Source organism: Balearica regulorum, chromosome 3 (assembly GCF_011004875.1).
Source record: "Balearica regulorum gibbericeps isolate bBalReg1 chromosome 3, bBalReg1.pri, whole genome shotgun sequence".
In the NCBI taxonomy this organism is placed as follows: Eukaryota; Metazoa; Chordata; class Aves; order Gruiformes; family Gruidae; genus Balearica; species Balearica regulorum.
Window position 1 is genome coordinate 34,251,905 of NC_046186.1, and position 16,752 is coordinate 34,268,656.

General features: G+C 37.9%; 1 protein-coding gene across 3 annotated transcripts in view; it reads left to right on the forward strand.

Moving 5' to 3' along the window:
* The window catches only part of KCNQ5 (potassium voltage-gated channel subfamily Q member 5), a 297,242-nt gene that overhangs the window by 204,912 nt on the left and 75,578 nt on the right, over positions 1-16,752 (forward strand). For all 3 annotated transcript variants that reach the window (XM_075747513.1, XM_075747512.1, XM_075747514.1), the window contains exon 2: positions 1,642-1,732. In XM_075747513.1, coding sequence (XP_075603628.1) covers positions 1,642-1,732 — 91 coding nt within the window. The remainder of the gene's footprint in view (positions 1-1,641; positions 1,733-16,752) is intronic.

Below are 16,752 nucleotides of genomic sequence, written 5' to 3' on the forward strand. Positions count from 1 at the left end.
CAGATGTGGTCTTCCAGATGCCAAACAGTGGAAACTAATTACTTCCCTCAACCTGCTGGATACGTTCTTGCTAGTACAGCTCAGCGTGTGGTTGAGCTTCACGGCCACAAGAGAGGACTGCTGAAGGATGTTCAACTTGGCCACCAGAAACACCCACACACACCCACCCTCCAGTACTTTTCTTAAAAGCTGCTTTCTGTGTCTTCAAAATTATTGTGTTGGTTAATGGAAACAGCATATTGAGGAGCATATGCACCCTCTGTATAGATTAGTAATTTATATGCTTTTTCCCTTTGTCCGTGGAAGAGATCTGAGTCCTTTCTGGATCAGGAAGGAGCCATTTGTACTTTCTTGCAGCTATACATCTGCATTAATTACAATACCTATTCGTGTTGAGTTAGAGCATCTGCTAACAAGAGTCCCAGCAATACAAAGAAAAGCCAAAGGCCTGCCCTTTGTTGGTTGAGTCATTGCCCAGCATGACCAGCAAGTGTTTTAAGGAGGAAATTAGGAAAACATTGGTAGAATCAATTATTACTACTTGCAAAATCCAGCGCAAGAATTTAAAATATAGAACATGCACTGCCTTGCACTCACTCAGTGTGCTGCCTGGCTGCTGCTTAGTCAGTTCATGGTATTGTGGGTGAAATGAACTTCTCTTCTGATCTGATTCATAGATGGTTTCAGCAGCACAGTGGTATTATTATCGGTGAAGCAGTACAACAGGAAAAGATATTCCTTATCGTCCATAGTATAAGCCTCAGAGCTATACCAGCTCTGCAGGCTCGTGTCTGCAGACACCACGTGTGCTGTATGCTGTGAGGATCAGACATGGGATATGCAAGAATTTCTACAGTGATACCGGGTGTTTGCATCTTCCTCACAAAGAGATTTAACAACATGTTGGTGCTTTACTTTGCCTGCATGTATTTGTCGGTACCATGAAACATGCCAGCTCATGCAAGCTCAAAATTGTGGTCATGTTTTCCCAATTGTAATTGCATGACTTGTGTAAGACTTTCTTAATTCACTCCTTTGCTTTGACTTCTTCAATGGATTTTCTGATATTAAGTTTGTTCTCAGAATGGAGCCTGTTCATTTAGGGCAGTGATGCCGTAACTTAACTACCTCTCAGCTTCTGGCAGTTTGTACATGAAGTCTGTGGCTCGGAAGGAAGTTGTTTCGCACGGGCAGTTGGGTACAATATGTATCTTAGCTCTTTCATAAGCTTACACAGCACATATGTGTGGTCAGTTGTGGGAGAAATGTTTTTTCAGACTGGGGAGAGAACTCTCCCACTGGTGATCTTTCTTTAAAGCCAGTAAGAGTATCTGGACTGCGTAAAGGTACGGGATTGTGATACCAAAAATAGTGTCTGTGTATATTGGGTCATTTCAGCAAGAAAATCTTGTTTCTTGTGTTTATTTCCATTAATTCTACCAGTACTGCTCAGAAGCGTGTGGATTTGGTAATAGGCTATTCTAATGTCTTTAATGAACTAAGTAGTGGTTGAATTCCCTTCTATTAATGAAGACTGTTCATTGATAGTTTTGTATTAATGTTGGTGAAGTAGGATCAATATAGATACTGGGTCAGGGTTCTGAAAAATATTAACAATTATTAATATTCTTTCTCTTTCAGTTTTCTCCTTGTGTTTGGTTGCTTGATTTTGTCCGTGTTTTCTACTATTCCTGAACACACAAAACTTGCCTCTGGTTGTCTCTTCATTTTGGTAAGTGAAACTTCTAAATACAAGACAGTTTTACAGATACTTTTATATACACTCAAATCCTTTCCCTCTCCATGGAGAAAATAGTGTAATTCCTTTAAAATCAGGTCAGATTGTATGAGAGCGTTAATAAAGTACAGTATTGCATCCCCTTTGCTTGAGAATTGCTGTGGTCTATAACTGATACTTTTTCTACTGCAGTTTGGCAGTGACTGTGCACGAAAGACCTTTGATACTGCTGCTGCCATTTGTAAAGTCAGTAAGTAGTAAGAGGCACTTATACTTAAAATAGGAAATAATTTTGGTATCTTAGATACCAATTTGTGCTAGCTATTGGTAGATACTGACATTTTAGTGGCAGTTGATGCAGTAGGATGTGGTAGTTTCATTAGTTCTTCATAATACATGCTTTTGTCTTGTATTTATCTCTCCTTTTCCCCTTTTGAGGTAGATATAAATGGCTTTAATCCCTAAAAGTTCTTAACATTTTTCATAAATTGTACGGACGCCACTTTATTCATCTGCTTCTTGATGGGCCATTTAGTTCTGCGAGTGATGGCCTGAGGATAGGTGGTAGTGATCATTAAAATGTCTCTATATACCCAGAGTTACCATGGTTATTTCAGTTCCATGTATACAGCAGACTGTGGCTCGTTAGGTAGTGCCTGGGGTGAAGTAACTGTTGACAAATGCTAACATTTTAATTGTCATCGCTGTATATATCCAAAAGCCCTGGTCTTCAGCTCCCTAATTAATTATGGCATGAGCAGGCCGATAAGCATAAATGTGGTGTATGCTATGTCTCTACAGCACAATGTGCCACTGCATCAAGATACCTGAACTAAATATCCAGACCTGGCTAGGTGCAGATGTGTGGTGTTCTGCTCCATCTGATGGTTTCTTAGCAGGGCTAATTAGGAAGAGCCGTGCTAAATGTGGTATTTTGCTTCCTAGAGATATTAGTGCTTTTTCGTTTTCTGCAGAAAAGATCAGGCGGCATTAAACCCATTAAAAGTGATCAGATTTAATCCTACACTCATACCTAGTCCCATTATTTACATATCTGAACACTTTGCAAATGAAAGCTTGTTTGAATGTACTGCAACTCATTATATTATTGCAATTACTACACTAATTGCTAAGATTTTCTGGTATAGAAAACAGGAAATTTTGATTAGTCTGAAAATACCTTATTTCCAATAGAAGGTGCTTTTGTGACAAGTAATCTGTTTCCTTGTATACTTATGCAAATTGGTTGTAGAAATGCCATTTGTTCTGACATAAAATATGCATTTCCCATGAGCCACATATTTGTTGACTCTGTTAGTACGCTTACCGCCGCTGATTCCTCAGTTGGCTGATAAACACATTCTCTGTGCTTTGCTGTGGCTCTCCCAGGAGTCTGAGTGTGGAGGAGCTCTACGAAGTTCTGGGCTTGCTTGTAGCACCGGGCAGAGGTGCGGTGAGCTCCGCTAGCCGATACACCAGTCCTTGTAGAGGTGTCCATCAGCAGAACGGAGCTGCTTGAGGTCTGCAGCAGGAAACTGCTGCACTTTCTGCTACTGTGGCTTCAAAGATGGGCTTTGTCCATCTTAACAGTTCTGACTGTGACATCCTCTGAACACAGAAATGGCCTTAAGGAGGAAGAGGGTGGATAGTTAATCCTTGAAGCATCAATATTAGCCTGGTCCAACATTTCTATGCTATAGCCTCGGGTGTTCAGCAAACCCTTGGCAGGAATAAATCTAGTGATGACGAATTTTACAGCTCCTGCTGTGGGTCTCTAATGGAGAAAAATATAAATACAGCAAAGTATGAAGTTCCAGAAGCATGCTAAAGCTGACTGGTTTATTCCAGTTTCCTGACGCATGATTTGGTCCTTCTCTGCATACTGAATCATTAGCTGATATTAGCATTGTTATCAAAGCAGGCTTCTGAAACCGCAAACCAAGAGAAAAATGCGTTTCTGCATTAACTCAGGAGCAGTTGTTTTGGCTGTGCCAACACAAAACTGCAGTCACTGGAGTTTTTGCAACCTTTTCCTTGCAGTGATTCACACAACTCTTACAAATGTGTCATTTAGTAGAGACAGTTGTATTAACTATCAGAGATCTGGTTTAATACTGTTTCGCTTCGTGCTTGAGATGGAATATATATGTTTATTTTCTAATGAAGTACCATACAAACACAACAATCCGTAGAGCTGCCTGCTGGGTTTCTGCGAACTATTTGCTTCACAGATTTATTCCAGATGGTCCCCCCAACAGCCATGTTAATTGGCTAAAAAGCTAATGTAATGTTCCTTCAACTTAATACCTGAGCTGTTGCCTGCACTGGCACTTGTGGCTTTTGACATATTGCAGCTATTCACAATTACACAGGGAGGTTAAAGAGGGAAGCATAGATGAGGTGAGCAAACCTTTCCCTCCTTCTCAGAAAGGCCAGAGGAGCAGAGAAGATTATTGTTCTGCAATCAGTCAGTTCCATTTATCTCTCTCAGCCTCACCTTACAAGGGAGCAGAAAACGTATCTCCTAATCTCTGCATCCTAAATACTCTCTCAGAAACATACAACAGTGTGTGATAGCTCAAAGTAAACAGGGTGGGTTTTTTTAGGAAAGCAGTATTAGCTGAGGGCTTCTGAGTGTCAGCAGAGGTTAATGGACTCATCTGGACTGCAGAAACGCCCGAGCTCAGCTCCCGGAGCCGACACAAACCTGGCCCGCTGCATTGCGCCGTACCCAGCCAGTTCTGGCATCCACACGTGTACTACTGTATTCCTAGGTGTCTTCTACTTATCAGGAGGCCTGCCAAGGGAAACACATTTAATATTTGAATTTTATGCTTAAAGCGAAATCCCTGCAGGTAAGTTAAGTGCATGTTACATACAGCACTGTTGGATTGTTACATCAGTAATGGTTAGATTTTTGTCCAGAAATAATAAGCCTAACCAGGGGGAGAGCATCAGATAAAACTCCTTATACCTACAATTATAACTATGCTTTAGCCTCATCTGTACACACAGTGTCTGGCACTGAAGTTGTAGCAGTGATATAGCCCAGACAGACAGTAGAATAAAATCTACTTCAACATCAAAAAAGCCACAAGCAGCTTAAGAATCCAACTAACACAGCAAGAAAATAATCTTTGGTGTATTGCTGATCTCCTACAAGTACATTTGCTGGCACTTTATCAAATAATAAACACAAGGGAAGTAAAACTTAGGCTGGGAAGGCAAAATCAAATCTTTTGGGGAAGATAGCCAAGAAAGAATATATCTGGAACTGGAGGTCATTCACTCTCATGACCAAACTCTCTATATTTTAAGATCATTTTCAACTAAAGCTATGTCAATAACTGGTTCATTTCTATTTGTTAGCTGTCAATTCAAGAAAATAAATAAAATATTTTCAGTTGACCCACAAAGATTTGGCAAATCAAAAAGTCCAAAAAAAGTCTTGGATCAGATTAAATGTTTCATTTGACCTGGCATAAAATATTATTTGTGTATTTGAGCATTTTAGAACTTTTGACTTAAAAGTAAAATTGAGACTACAGGAAATAAATGTCATTTTTATTTGAAGTGACAAAGCATGCCATAATATTTTTTTTCATAATTTTCATTATTAATCAAGATAGAGACATTGCAAAATTCATGTGAATTTCTGCAGAACTGGTTTTGTCAAATCTGTTTGGTGGTTGTGTCTGAAAAAGCCTGGGGTAGAAAGCTGTACCCACTTCTGTAGGGTTAGGGCCTCTGAAAATGTACTCTAGGAACACATTCTTCAGGCAGAAATAGCTCCCAAAGACATAAAAGCAGACAGCACGCAGTTGATGAGGCTAGCTTCTACATGTACTGTGGTCACTTATACGAATCCAAAAGGAGAGTCTAGTAAGTGCTTCTAGCAATTAAGATCTTCCCAACATTCCTTCCTTCTCTAACATTTTCCCATAAAAGAAACGTAGAAGAAGGATGAATATTGATTAAAAAACGTAGGGTATAGCTGCCCCATAGCAGACGAGCATATATTCAATTTGTCTCTGCTCTGGGAGAGTGAATCCCTTCACAGCAATGTAATCATACAAATCCGCTACAAAATTTAAAAGCTGGGCAGAGTGGATTTTAAAAAGGGAGATGGACAGTGCTCAGTTTAAAAAAGTAACATTTTTCAGTTTAGATTTGTTGTCCCAGAACTTTAATCCTCTTGCAATGCTTGGGTAAAAGACCATCAGACCTGAGCAAAGGACTGGATGGATGGCTCTGTAAGACCAGCTAATAATGCATAAAAGGAAAAACTGAATGATCTTGAGAGATTTCAATTATAGATACATTTCTAACAAAGAAGGTAGGATATAGACCACATGTTATTGCAGTTTTGTTGAGTCTTCTTCCAAGAGAAAAAGATTAACTGATCCCCGAACTAAAAAATCAGGAATTTTCAAGTTTGCTAGAGCTTGTCAAAACTCAGAATCAGTATTTTTCGGGAAACACTAATTTTCAATGTTTTCTTTCATGAAATCAAAGCATGGCTTTGAAATTTCAAAATTTCTGCATAGAAATCTCTGAAAAATTACATCTGTTAGATATATAACATTGATGTTATCAAAGACAGAATAAGAGAGGGAAATGTAATGTTGGTAAGGTCAATGCCTTCATGTTTTCAGTCTTGTTTGGATTCATACACACTAATATTATAATAAGGTGATAACATGAGCATAAAACAATTCAACCATGTCATAATAAACTACCTGTTAGCTTTGAAAGAAAACATTCTTACCTTGTCAAAATAAATAATTTCTTGTCTTTGCTGATTAAATTAATACTCTCCTATTATGTGTATTGATTTCATCACATCAGAGCTGACTGTTGTTACAAAAATTTGGACCAGATCTCATCACAACTGCTTGAGAAACTTTGTGTGCAAACAGAGCAGACTTATTGGAAATGTAAGTGCTGGTTGCACTTTTCTGAAACTAAGGGTTGTTAGAAGTCTGACAAGACAAAAATGTGAATGAAAGTGTGAAGTTATTTAAAAATACATTAGTAGATGTCCTCAAAGCTGCAATTCTTCTGTCAGAAGGCAGCATTGGCACTCCCAACCAACCAAGCTCTTCAACAAATAAGCACACACTGTAGCTATGGAGAGAGGTGAAAGTAGCAATTAAAATTATTTCATAACAAAAGAACATGGCACTGCACATAAAACTGTAAAGGTATCTATGAAAAATCTATTGTCAACAGTGCTGAGGATGATAAAATACACTTCAAACACATCAGAGAATAAAGACATCTCAATACTGGCATAAGCCTATTATTGATATGGTTCTGGGCTTGGTTACATTGTCAGTAATGTTTTGCCCTTTCTTTTCTTTTATTCTTCTGTATTAAGCAGAAATAAGCTTTGTAAAGAGAAGAATGAAAAATAACACATTGAATGGAATCATTTTTCTCTTGTAATTAAAGAATCCAGTATATTATAGTTCTACTGGGAAAACTTAAGTGGGTTTGATGACTAAGGATGACTAAAACAGCATTATTGTATGTGATCTGTAATCAGGGCAAAAGAAAAATCTCATAACTGATTCACTTAAAGAAGGTAGGATAACTATGAACAGTTACTTCAAGTGCTACAGCATTCAACAGCAAATGAAGTAGAAGGCAAGAGAGAGTTTCAGAGTCGATGCCAGAGCATTTCACAGGCAGGCAGAACTACCAACCAGTTACACTTAAACAAAAAATCTGCATTTACTGTGCAATATTAAGATCACTAGAGTTGCCACAAGTCAATGGCTGCTGGATGAAATACCATCCATGAAACTATTTTCAATTCCCTCTGAATGAACAGGGCATATATAGAGAAATGGGTGGTACTGTGCAATGAAGAAGGATGGAAATAGCAAACCCACAGTGTTAAATGTAACACAACTCATGACCTGGTACAATTTTAACATTAAAATGACTAACCTGTAGTAAGAAAGCCAGTGTTGATTTGCCAGATAGGTACATTATACTCTTTTATATTCTTGCTATCTGTTCCTATATGAGACCTGTCACTTAGCTTATCTTGTCCATGACTATATGCAGAAAGTCAGGAGAGAAGATACTAGTACTGTGAACAATCAGTTTCTGATTCTCTTTGTTTCCCAACATGGGGAGGACTAGCATTCAAAGGAGGGAAAGGACTGTCCATATTATTAGGAAAATAAGAAACTTTTAGCCAGCCATTCAAGGGGCCTCTTTCTCTAGGAGAACACAGAATCTCTAGGAGGATTTTGAGATTAAGAGTGGGAAATGGAGAGGATTAGATGTTAGTGATGGGGTGTCAGGATTCAGATTAATAGGGAAATAATCCTTTCAGGAGGAAAAAGCACGTCATCTTTTAGGCTAGTCAATGCATTGTGCTCAAGGACCAAACCAACTATTCTTGACATCCTTTAAGGACAAAAGAGCAACACTCCTTGCACAACTGCTCTTCCATGACATATCTTCCTTCTTCTTTTATTAGTTTAAGTGATAACAACATAGCATGGGAAACCACTTCCAAGTCATAAGTGTAACATTTTCCATAGATGTAGATTTGTAATAGTTTATGCTAGACTCTGCAGTACTGAATTTTATTGGCTTCACGCCAGAGTTTGATAAGGATCCAAACTTGTCATATGGAGAGCAGGAGCTACCTCCTTAAAACAGGCAACAAACAGTTTAGATTGCAACAGTAAAAATGGATGGGTATCAGACTCTCTGTCAGAAATTCAGACATGACCCTTGTTAGGGAAATATTGATTTGCCAAATGAAAATGCAGAATATGTCTCCAAGGGAAAACCAAAGTACATGGTTATAAATAATATGTAAGGAAAAAGTCTACAAAACACTAAATGTCAAAAGGAAAAGAATGCTGAAAAAGGCAGAACATCAATGATATGAAAGATGTTTGGAAACCTAGGGAACACCTACCATCTGAAGAATATACAGAAACCATAATCCACTCAGTCACTTTGCACGGATGTGACAAAGTGTGTAAAGACATAGCTTGCTACAGTCAAAATGTGAACTTTCCTCAAGTGAGTGAAGAAATTTGTTCACCAGATTCAGTTTTAAAACTGTGAAGTCAAGCAAAGCAGTATCAACATACAGGCAAATATTAGAAGTACCTGTAAGGATCCAGAGCAGACATAGCTATAATACAAAAATCCAAAGAGAGTTTAAAGTGTAGGTGACGGTAAATACAGGACTGGAATCAAGTCCGGTCCTGAGGACAATGAACTGTGGATGAGCTACGATGATGAATTAGCCAAATAAATAGTCGCCATTTTAAACCTGTAGGCTTCCATGGAGTACCTAAGGAAAGGGTGAATGTCATGGACAGGATAATAACTTTGGTATTAAATCCAAACCAGACAGGAATTGGCTGATTGCGCCATACGAAGATATGATCACAGGAAATGAATGTCTCACAAAGATATAGGCATGTTTTTGAGAGGATGTGGAAGGGATTTGTTCTTTTCTTTTTCCAGGAGACCAAAATTCCATAAGCCTTGAAAAAAAGATAATAGGAAAAGCTGCAAAACACTGAACAAATTGCATAATTTGTAAAACAGAAGACTTGGTATACTGATTTTCAAAGTCTAGTTATTGGATTGAAAAGAGGGCACCAAGTAAACTTTTTCACTGAACCTAAGGAACCAAATAAAAATATTGTAACCAAAGACTTGTTCAAGTAACAGAAATATTTGTTGAGATGACAGAAGTGAGTATCTTCAAGAGACTAAACGCATAAGCAGGATTTTGGCAGATTGGGTAAAGTGCCGTCCAGTTTGCCAAAAGTTACCAATTGTCAGAAAACAGTTTCTTAAAATTGCTTTCTGAACACATTTGGTACTTAAACATCTGTGTACATCATCCCCAACGCCCATAGGTCACCCAATGGTCAAAACATGCATTGATGTACTCCTAGGGAAGCTCTGTTAATGAGCTTTGCAAACTGGGAAACTGCAGGAAAAAATAACTTTAAAAAAAAACAAAAAAAACAAACGCAGCAAATATTATCTGCAGAGTCTCTAGGATTTGACAACTCCAAACATGCTAAGACCAAAAAGTCAAAGAATAACTATCCTCTCCCGCTCTGCTGTACAGCATGTCAAATGTTATCAGTTAATTCACATACATTCAGCTGTAACAATTAGCCTAAACCTCTTGCATCAATACAAAATTAACATGGATGCCAGAGCATAAAAGGATTCAGTCTGTACTTGCTCTGGCACCCATTCCGCATTTCTTTTGGACGCAGCAAAAAATACCAAATTCTTCACAAACATTTCAAAAGGAAGATTTGGGAGCTGTTTTGCTACAGAGACATGTGCTTGAATGTCTGCCTGTAACGTGTGACATCAGAAACGTGACTACAGCAGAAAAAAATGCGTGAAGAAATCACAAAGGAAATGCGAAGGCCTGGGTACAGCTGTACAGAGCTTCATTGTTTTTCATGTGCAGATAATTTTAAAACCGAAATTAGACCATTTACTGCTGATATCTCACTACAGAGAAAGAAAACGTAAACAGGCACAAAGCAGGATACAAAAATATTTGGAAAGCAGAAAATTATTCTGTAGTGTGAGTTTTATGGCTATTGTCTTCTTTCAGCAATTCCCTCAGAACTGTAGATGTACCTGACACAAACAAATGAACTGGGGCAAAGAAGTGAGTATACAAGGGAGGGACTGGAAAGACCCATATTTAACGGTGATGCTCTGTCTGGGGAAGAGCAGGATAGACATGATGGGCGGTGAAGTCAACATTTCCCATTGCCATTTTCCCAATTTGAAGAAGGGTTTTCAGTGATCACCGGGGTCTTCCTAGAAGAATCACATCCACCAAAATCCAAAAGGAGTTTTGGGATGTGTTTGCCTACATGTGCACTGACATGGTAATTGCAGTCACCGTGACGGCCAGCGGCCAGGAGCACAGCTGGCCAGCACACCCGGGTGGCACTCATTCCTGTGGCACCAGCAGATCCTCAGTGGCCGGTCCACGGTGGTGGTGTGAAGTGGATCTGCTGATCTGGGGAGGCAAAAGGGTGTCTGTCCTTCCTTCATGGGTGCTGAGGAAGGTCAGGGCAGTTTCAGTGCCACGAATTGTGTATTGGGTCTGATATGGTAAATATTTGTATAAGAAATGATGAAAAACATAATTAAATGGCAGCTACCTAATTCTGGTGCCCGCTTTTACTATCTGATTCAAAACTGGGTTTACTTCCCATAAAAATTCTGGGCTTTTTTCTGTTGTAAGTGAATAAAGAAGCGTGACTGATAGGTGCCATTTCAAGTAATAAACACAAAAAGCTAAAAGGGAGTTGGATAGCAGAAGTCCTATGTAACATATGGCTAATTAAAACTAAGCATATCACTGGGATTTTAGTATTTTATCAATAGACTTGTAGCTGTGTATTAGATTAAAAGGCACAGAAGTGATTTCTCAATAATCCTCTATTAACGTAGAATCAACGTGGGAAATCTTAATCATAACCTGGAAAAGCAAGTGTAGTAAAAGTATCATATTCATTATAAAACTGATAAATGAGAAAAAAATGCATAAATTTCATTTCATGCTTATTGTGTGTTGCACTGGGAGCTGAACTGAAGTCTTTGGTTGTGATTTATATGCCACTAATAGGGTCTATTCTGGGTTACATTTTCAGATTTATGGCTGCCTCTCCCACTGTTAAACTGCAGTTGGAAGGAATTAAAACATTCATTCCCTAAGTGTATATATGCACGTGTAGATATACTTGTTAGCTCTTCAGATCAAAGACCTCCCTTTCTAATGCTGAATCAGGAATAATACAAGTGTGTATTCAAATTATACTATTATTTTGAACAATAATGTATGCACATATTCATATCTGCTGATTTTAATCTGGAAACTTTCCAGTATAACAGAACTGTCCCTACTCCTACACCAGCTTCTGCATCACAACTATTTAAAGCTCAAACCTTCCTTGGATTTCTCTGAGACAGGCTAGTGTTGCGCTTCCTCTCACATGCCGATAGTATTTGTTTAAAGTGTAGAGCCCAACTCCTTGAATCAGAAGAGGGTTGTTGGTTTTTTTTTTTTTTTACTTGAGAGAGGGATACAGAAGCTGAGGTGTTGTGTTCTTGCTTTAATTGAATGAGAAAACAATCTCATCCTCTTTGACAATGAATAATAAAGCATTGCTATTTGAATAGTATCAACTATTCATCATGTGTCACCATAAAGAGATTTTAGCAGCTGATGACATCCTTAAACCAGTCAGCCATAAATTAAAGGATGAGAATATGTTTATTCTCCCTCTTTTCCAACTGATTTGGAAACACTGGACTTCCCTGTTTATGAGTTTTTAGGGAAGAGGGGACACTTCCCAAGCTGTATCAGATGACATTGCTCTTCCTATTCCTGCTGTTGTACTATTGTAGTGAGTCTGTGCTGATTTACACCAGATGAGTATCTGCAGTGCAGTTACACTGCAGAGATGTTGTCTTCAGTAGGGGAACACTTGTGGCCTTATTAAAGCTTATTTCAGGGGATTAATTTGATTTGTTCTAGTCCATTTCCCATTCTTCTGACAATGTCACTTGTAGACTCAGTTCTCCTATGAGCTCAAGCCAGGCAGCTCCTTACATCAGTCTGCAGCTCTGTTGTCCTACTTCACTAGCCTTTAGAACATTTAACAACAAAATTTCCACAAAAGAAATGTCATTAAAATAACAGCAGAGCCATTGTCTTGTGGGCGGATTTCTTATATCCAAACCTCAGCTCATTTATGCATTGCAAAATAACCAGGAGCATCCTAGAGGAACAGCACAGAGTGCTCAACTTTGGTCATTTTCTCATCTCAAAAATGGCTCTAATTCCCAGAAATGATTGTCTACAACCAAGGCACCTGATCTCAGCAGTAGCAAATTACTTTAAGTTTTAATAAGCAGTTATGTTAATGAACAAGAAAGCTATGATAAAAACAGGTTTTTGCTGTTATAATGTTATATTTAGGGAAATCCTTATCATTAAAAACTACCCAAGAAGCATAATAATGTAGACAATTTCAACAAATCATCACTTGTATCCTAATTAGGGAAAAAAAGAAAGAAAAAGTGCTCATCGTAGCTGGATTGCACAAAGTATGCTTGATTTAATTAATTACCTATGCTGTTCATTAGCGTCCTCCAGGACCATCTGTTCACAGAAACCTTGCTCTGGATGACCTCTTATTTTCTTTTCCTGCTGTTTATATGACCCTCGTTGTTCCAGTGGCAGAGCAACCAAGGCACGTGCAGATGTAAAAAACTTCAGGAGTGTGCTGGCACCTCTGATCCTTATGCCAAAAGCGACTGAATGTTTTAAGCCCATGCTTCTTTTGCGTATTCATATTTCCCCGTGACAACTGGAGCTGTGTATGCAGAAGCATTTCAGAATGAAAAGTTCATCAGTCTGGATGAACTGTGCTTTGAGAAGGAAGAAGGACTTTCCACTATCCAAACCATCAATGCATCTGCCGTAGCAGTTATTGTGGGGGCTAACTGTGAGCTTAAAAAGCAAAAAAAGTTACAGATTGTGGTAACTGTGGTGCGGGGCCAGATGCGGCTGTGATTGGAAAAGGAAGACAAGATAGGGGAAAAGGAAGAAATGGCAAAGGCCAAGGCAATCCCTGCTCTACCTAGGAAGGGAAGGGCTGGGTTTCCAGTAAATCTAAACTTGCTCATCAGTTCAAATTCAGCCTTGCTGGATTTTGAAGGAGGCCAGATTTATCAACAGTGCAGGATTCTCCCATTCTGGTGTAAACGTTGTTATTCATATCACGTAAGTAATCATATAAGTTCCATCCTGTTATACATAGGACAAAGATACTTGGAATGTATCATTTCTACAGCAAGCCTACAAATCATATGAGTTCTAACGATTTATTCCATCACATGCCTTTCCAATTATGTTCTGATTTTCTGTTTCAATTGCTAAGGAACTAAACCCAAGTTATTTTAAAACCTAGATTTATGCTTAATTTTGTAATAAGCCATTCCAAATTAAATTTAAAAAAAAAATAAATCCTGATCTTGTTTGAGATGCATCCTTCCAATTTTTGCTCATGGAAAACCAAGAACCCCGTGACTGTGCAGCTGCCATAGGAAAAAATAATGTCATTCCCTGGCCTGCATTAACCTTGACAGAGATTTGACTTTACATTGTGACCAAGTGTGCTGATTACTAAAACATTACTTTTTTCAAAGTTGTCTGGGATTCTTTGTTTCTCTCTGGTTTCAACTCAGACCAATCCAAAATACCACAACAAAACTGACATATACATTGCTACAAAGAGGTTTTGTTTCAATGCATTCACATTTTCTAGGAAAACACTTTTCCTTCAAACTTTACTCGTGATGATATATATTCTGTTCAAAATCAGTTGTTCTTTGAGGGAATAGGGTTGACCAGTATATAAAGATCATTTTGAAACATCACGATTTCAGAAAGTGCAAAAATAAGTGTGAAATCTCATCTCCATTTCATTTATTGACTTGTCTGTTATTAAAGCTTATACTGTATTTCAAAACCTCCAGAAATTCGGCATGTGTGGAATAAAATCATATATCATACTTCTAAAATCAGCAGTTCTTTCACCATTCCAGTGCATGGAGCCATATTCAATGTATTTGAGCTCACTTACTATAACTACAGTGGCTGTTGTTAAAATTTACTTAAGTAGTAGAAACTTCAGTTAATTTTGAGAGAATATCACCATGCATAAATTAAGAATGTTACTAGAAAAGGTAACTATTTTTCTTAAGGAATGAACAAAGATATTTCATATTGTTTCTTCAAGAAAAGTCTTATACTCTTACCCCACCCTCAAAAAAAAAAAAAATTGAGAAAACATCCTTTTGCACTTTTTCTCTCTCAGAATAGATATATCTCCGTTAAGTTTCTCTATATAGTACATATATATGCGTTTGTGTGTGTGAGAGAGGCAAATAGGTTTTGTGCCTCTGAGACGAGTGCACCATGTAGTACAAGAGACTCTCAAACACACGCTTTCAGCACACAATGACTTTTTGCAAGCGTAGCAAATAGCAATTGCTAATGGGAGCGCAGATAATACAATGAGTACAAAACTGCATAGCATTTATAGGAACCAGAATGTTAAACTACCAAAAAAATTACCTCTTTTCAACTTCTACCAGCAGTTTAGTGATACAAATTTAACTGAATTGAAGCTGTAGGCTAGTTCTTCCACAATCGTTAAGTACTTTCTGTTCCTGCCAGTTCTCCATCGGAGGCCCTACTGGGGTCTAGAGCATGACAGGGGACACGTTCCTGCGAGAGTGGGTCAGATCCTGTAAGAGACCTGTGACGCTTTCAGCATGCTTACAAAGCAGGAGGTGTTTCTCATGCACCTGTACACAAAGTATGTTTTCTAGGCAAACGAGAAACTTTGGTGAAATGAAACGTGATTAGATTTTAACAAGGAAAAGATTTTATTGGAAGCAAAGAGTGTTTCATGCTTTGCTGGCCTCCTCTCCTTCAGTATCTCTTACCCCTGCCCCAAAGAAGAAATTTCCTCAGGAGAATCAGATGTCAAATGGCCTGGATGTCTGCCATCAACACCCATAAATTCAGAGACACCATCTAACAATGTGTAAACCAGATTTGACAATTCATGATTTAACCACCACTATAAAAGCGGTAGTTAAATAACTAAAATACATATTCTTTCTTTTTTCCAGTTGGCTTCTTGTCCATTTTATTCTTGGCCTACATGAAATTTCCTACAAGGAAATGTACTACATGGTAGCCAACTATTAAGAATTATTGTTACTATATTGAGAACTTTTTCAATTTTGCACATAATCCTTTCTAACGTTGTGCAATAACTCTGTCCGTGGAATTAAGTTGAAATGTCTTGTAGTAGAACAAATAAAAAGAAAACCTTAAACAATCACACTTGTTTTCCCATGTGTTCTTTTCTAACAAAAAATGCGACATTTTCTTTAGCTGTGTTTTACCAGAGGAATCTCATTCTGCTTTTGTCATTTAGGAATTCAATATGAGATTTACAAAACTGGAAATGAAGACACTGAAGAAGGTTCTAAAAACTCTTTCAATGTGATGTAGTTATACAAGCTGACATGTTTTAGGAAGGAATACTAGGTTTTCCAGTTGTTCTATGACAGAAAAAGCAAATTAAATTCACAATGTTTCAATGTACTGCCAATAATCATAAGCTAGTAAAGCACCATTACATGACACAATATTAATAATGCCAGCTGTTCAGGTAAATTATTGCCCAAGTTGACATACATGATATTACCAGCCTTGTTGGCTTGCAGAGTTGTAGGATCTCACAGTCTGAAAACATGCAAACTTTTTATTGGGAAAAAGTCAATATGGGATCAAACCTACCCTTGCAAATACTCCTCTATTTAATTCATTTGCGGTGTTTTCTTACTAGTACCTTACTAGTCCTCATCCTGTAGGAATAACAAATTAATTAGCTGACAAGGAACAGCTTTCTCTTGGATGTGGAAATACATTCATCTGCCAAATAAAATACAGCTTTCATTCTCCTCTTCTTGATGAACTACTTAAGAAGCTCCTTCACGTACTTTTTTCCTTCTTTTGGTTAAGACATAATTTTTTATCATTTCAAACCCCATAATTTGATGATGGCATTCCAGAAGAGTATCTAAATTAAGTTTATAATTCCATACCAGTGTGTATGTATTATATCACTGCATGTTATAGAGATTCAGATTTCCTTCCTGCTGACCTCCCTGTTCTGTTGAAAAAGTTCTTCTAATAAAAATGGCATAAATACAGGTTGATGCTATTGAAATGGACAGTCTTAAAGAAGGTTCCAATGTGGAAAAAAAAAAGGAAGCCAGACAAACAAGGCAAGATTTTTATCTGCTTTCATTTACAAGTTGTCCAGGGACAGTTATGCCTAGTGTGAACTTTCATTTACTGTCTTACAATTACATACCCATTGTATGTAATT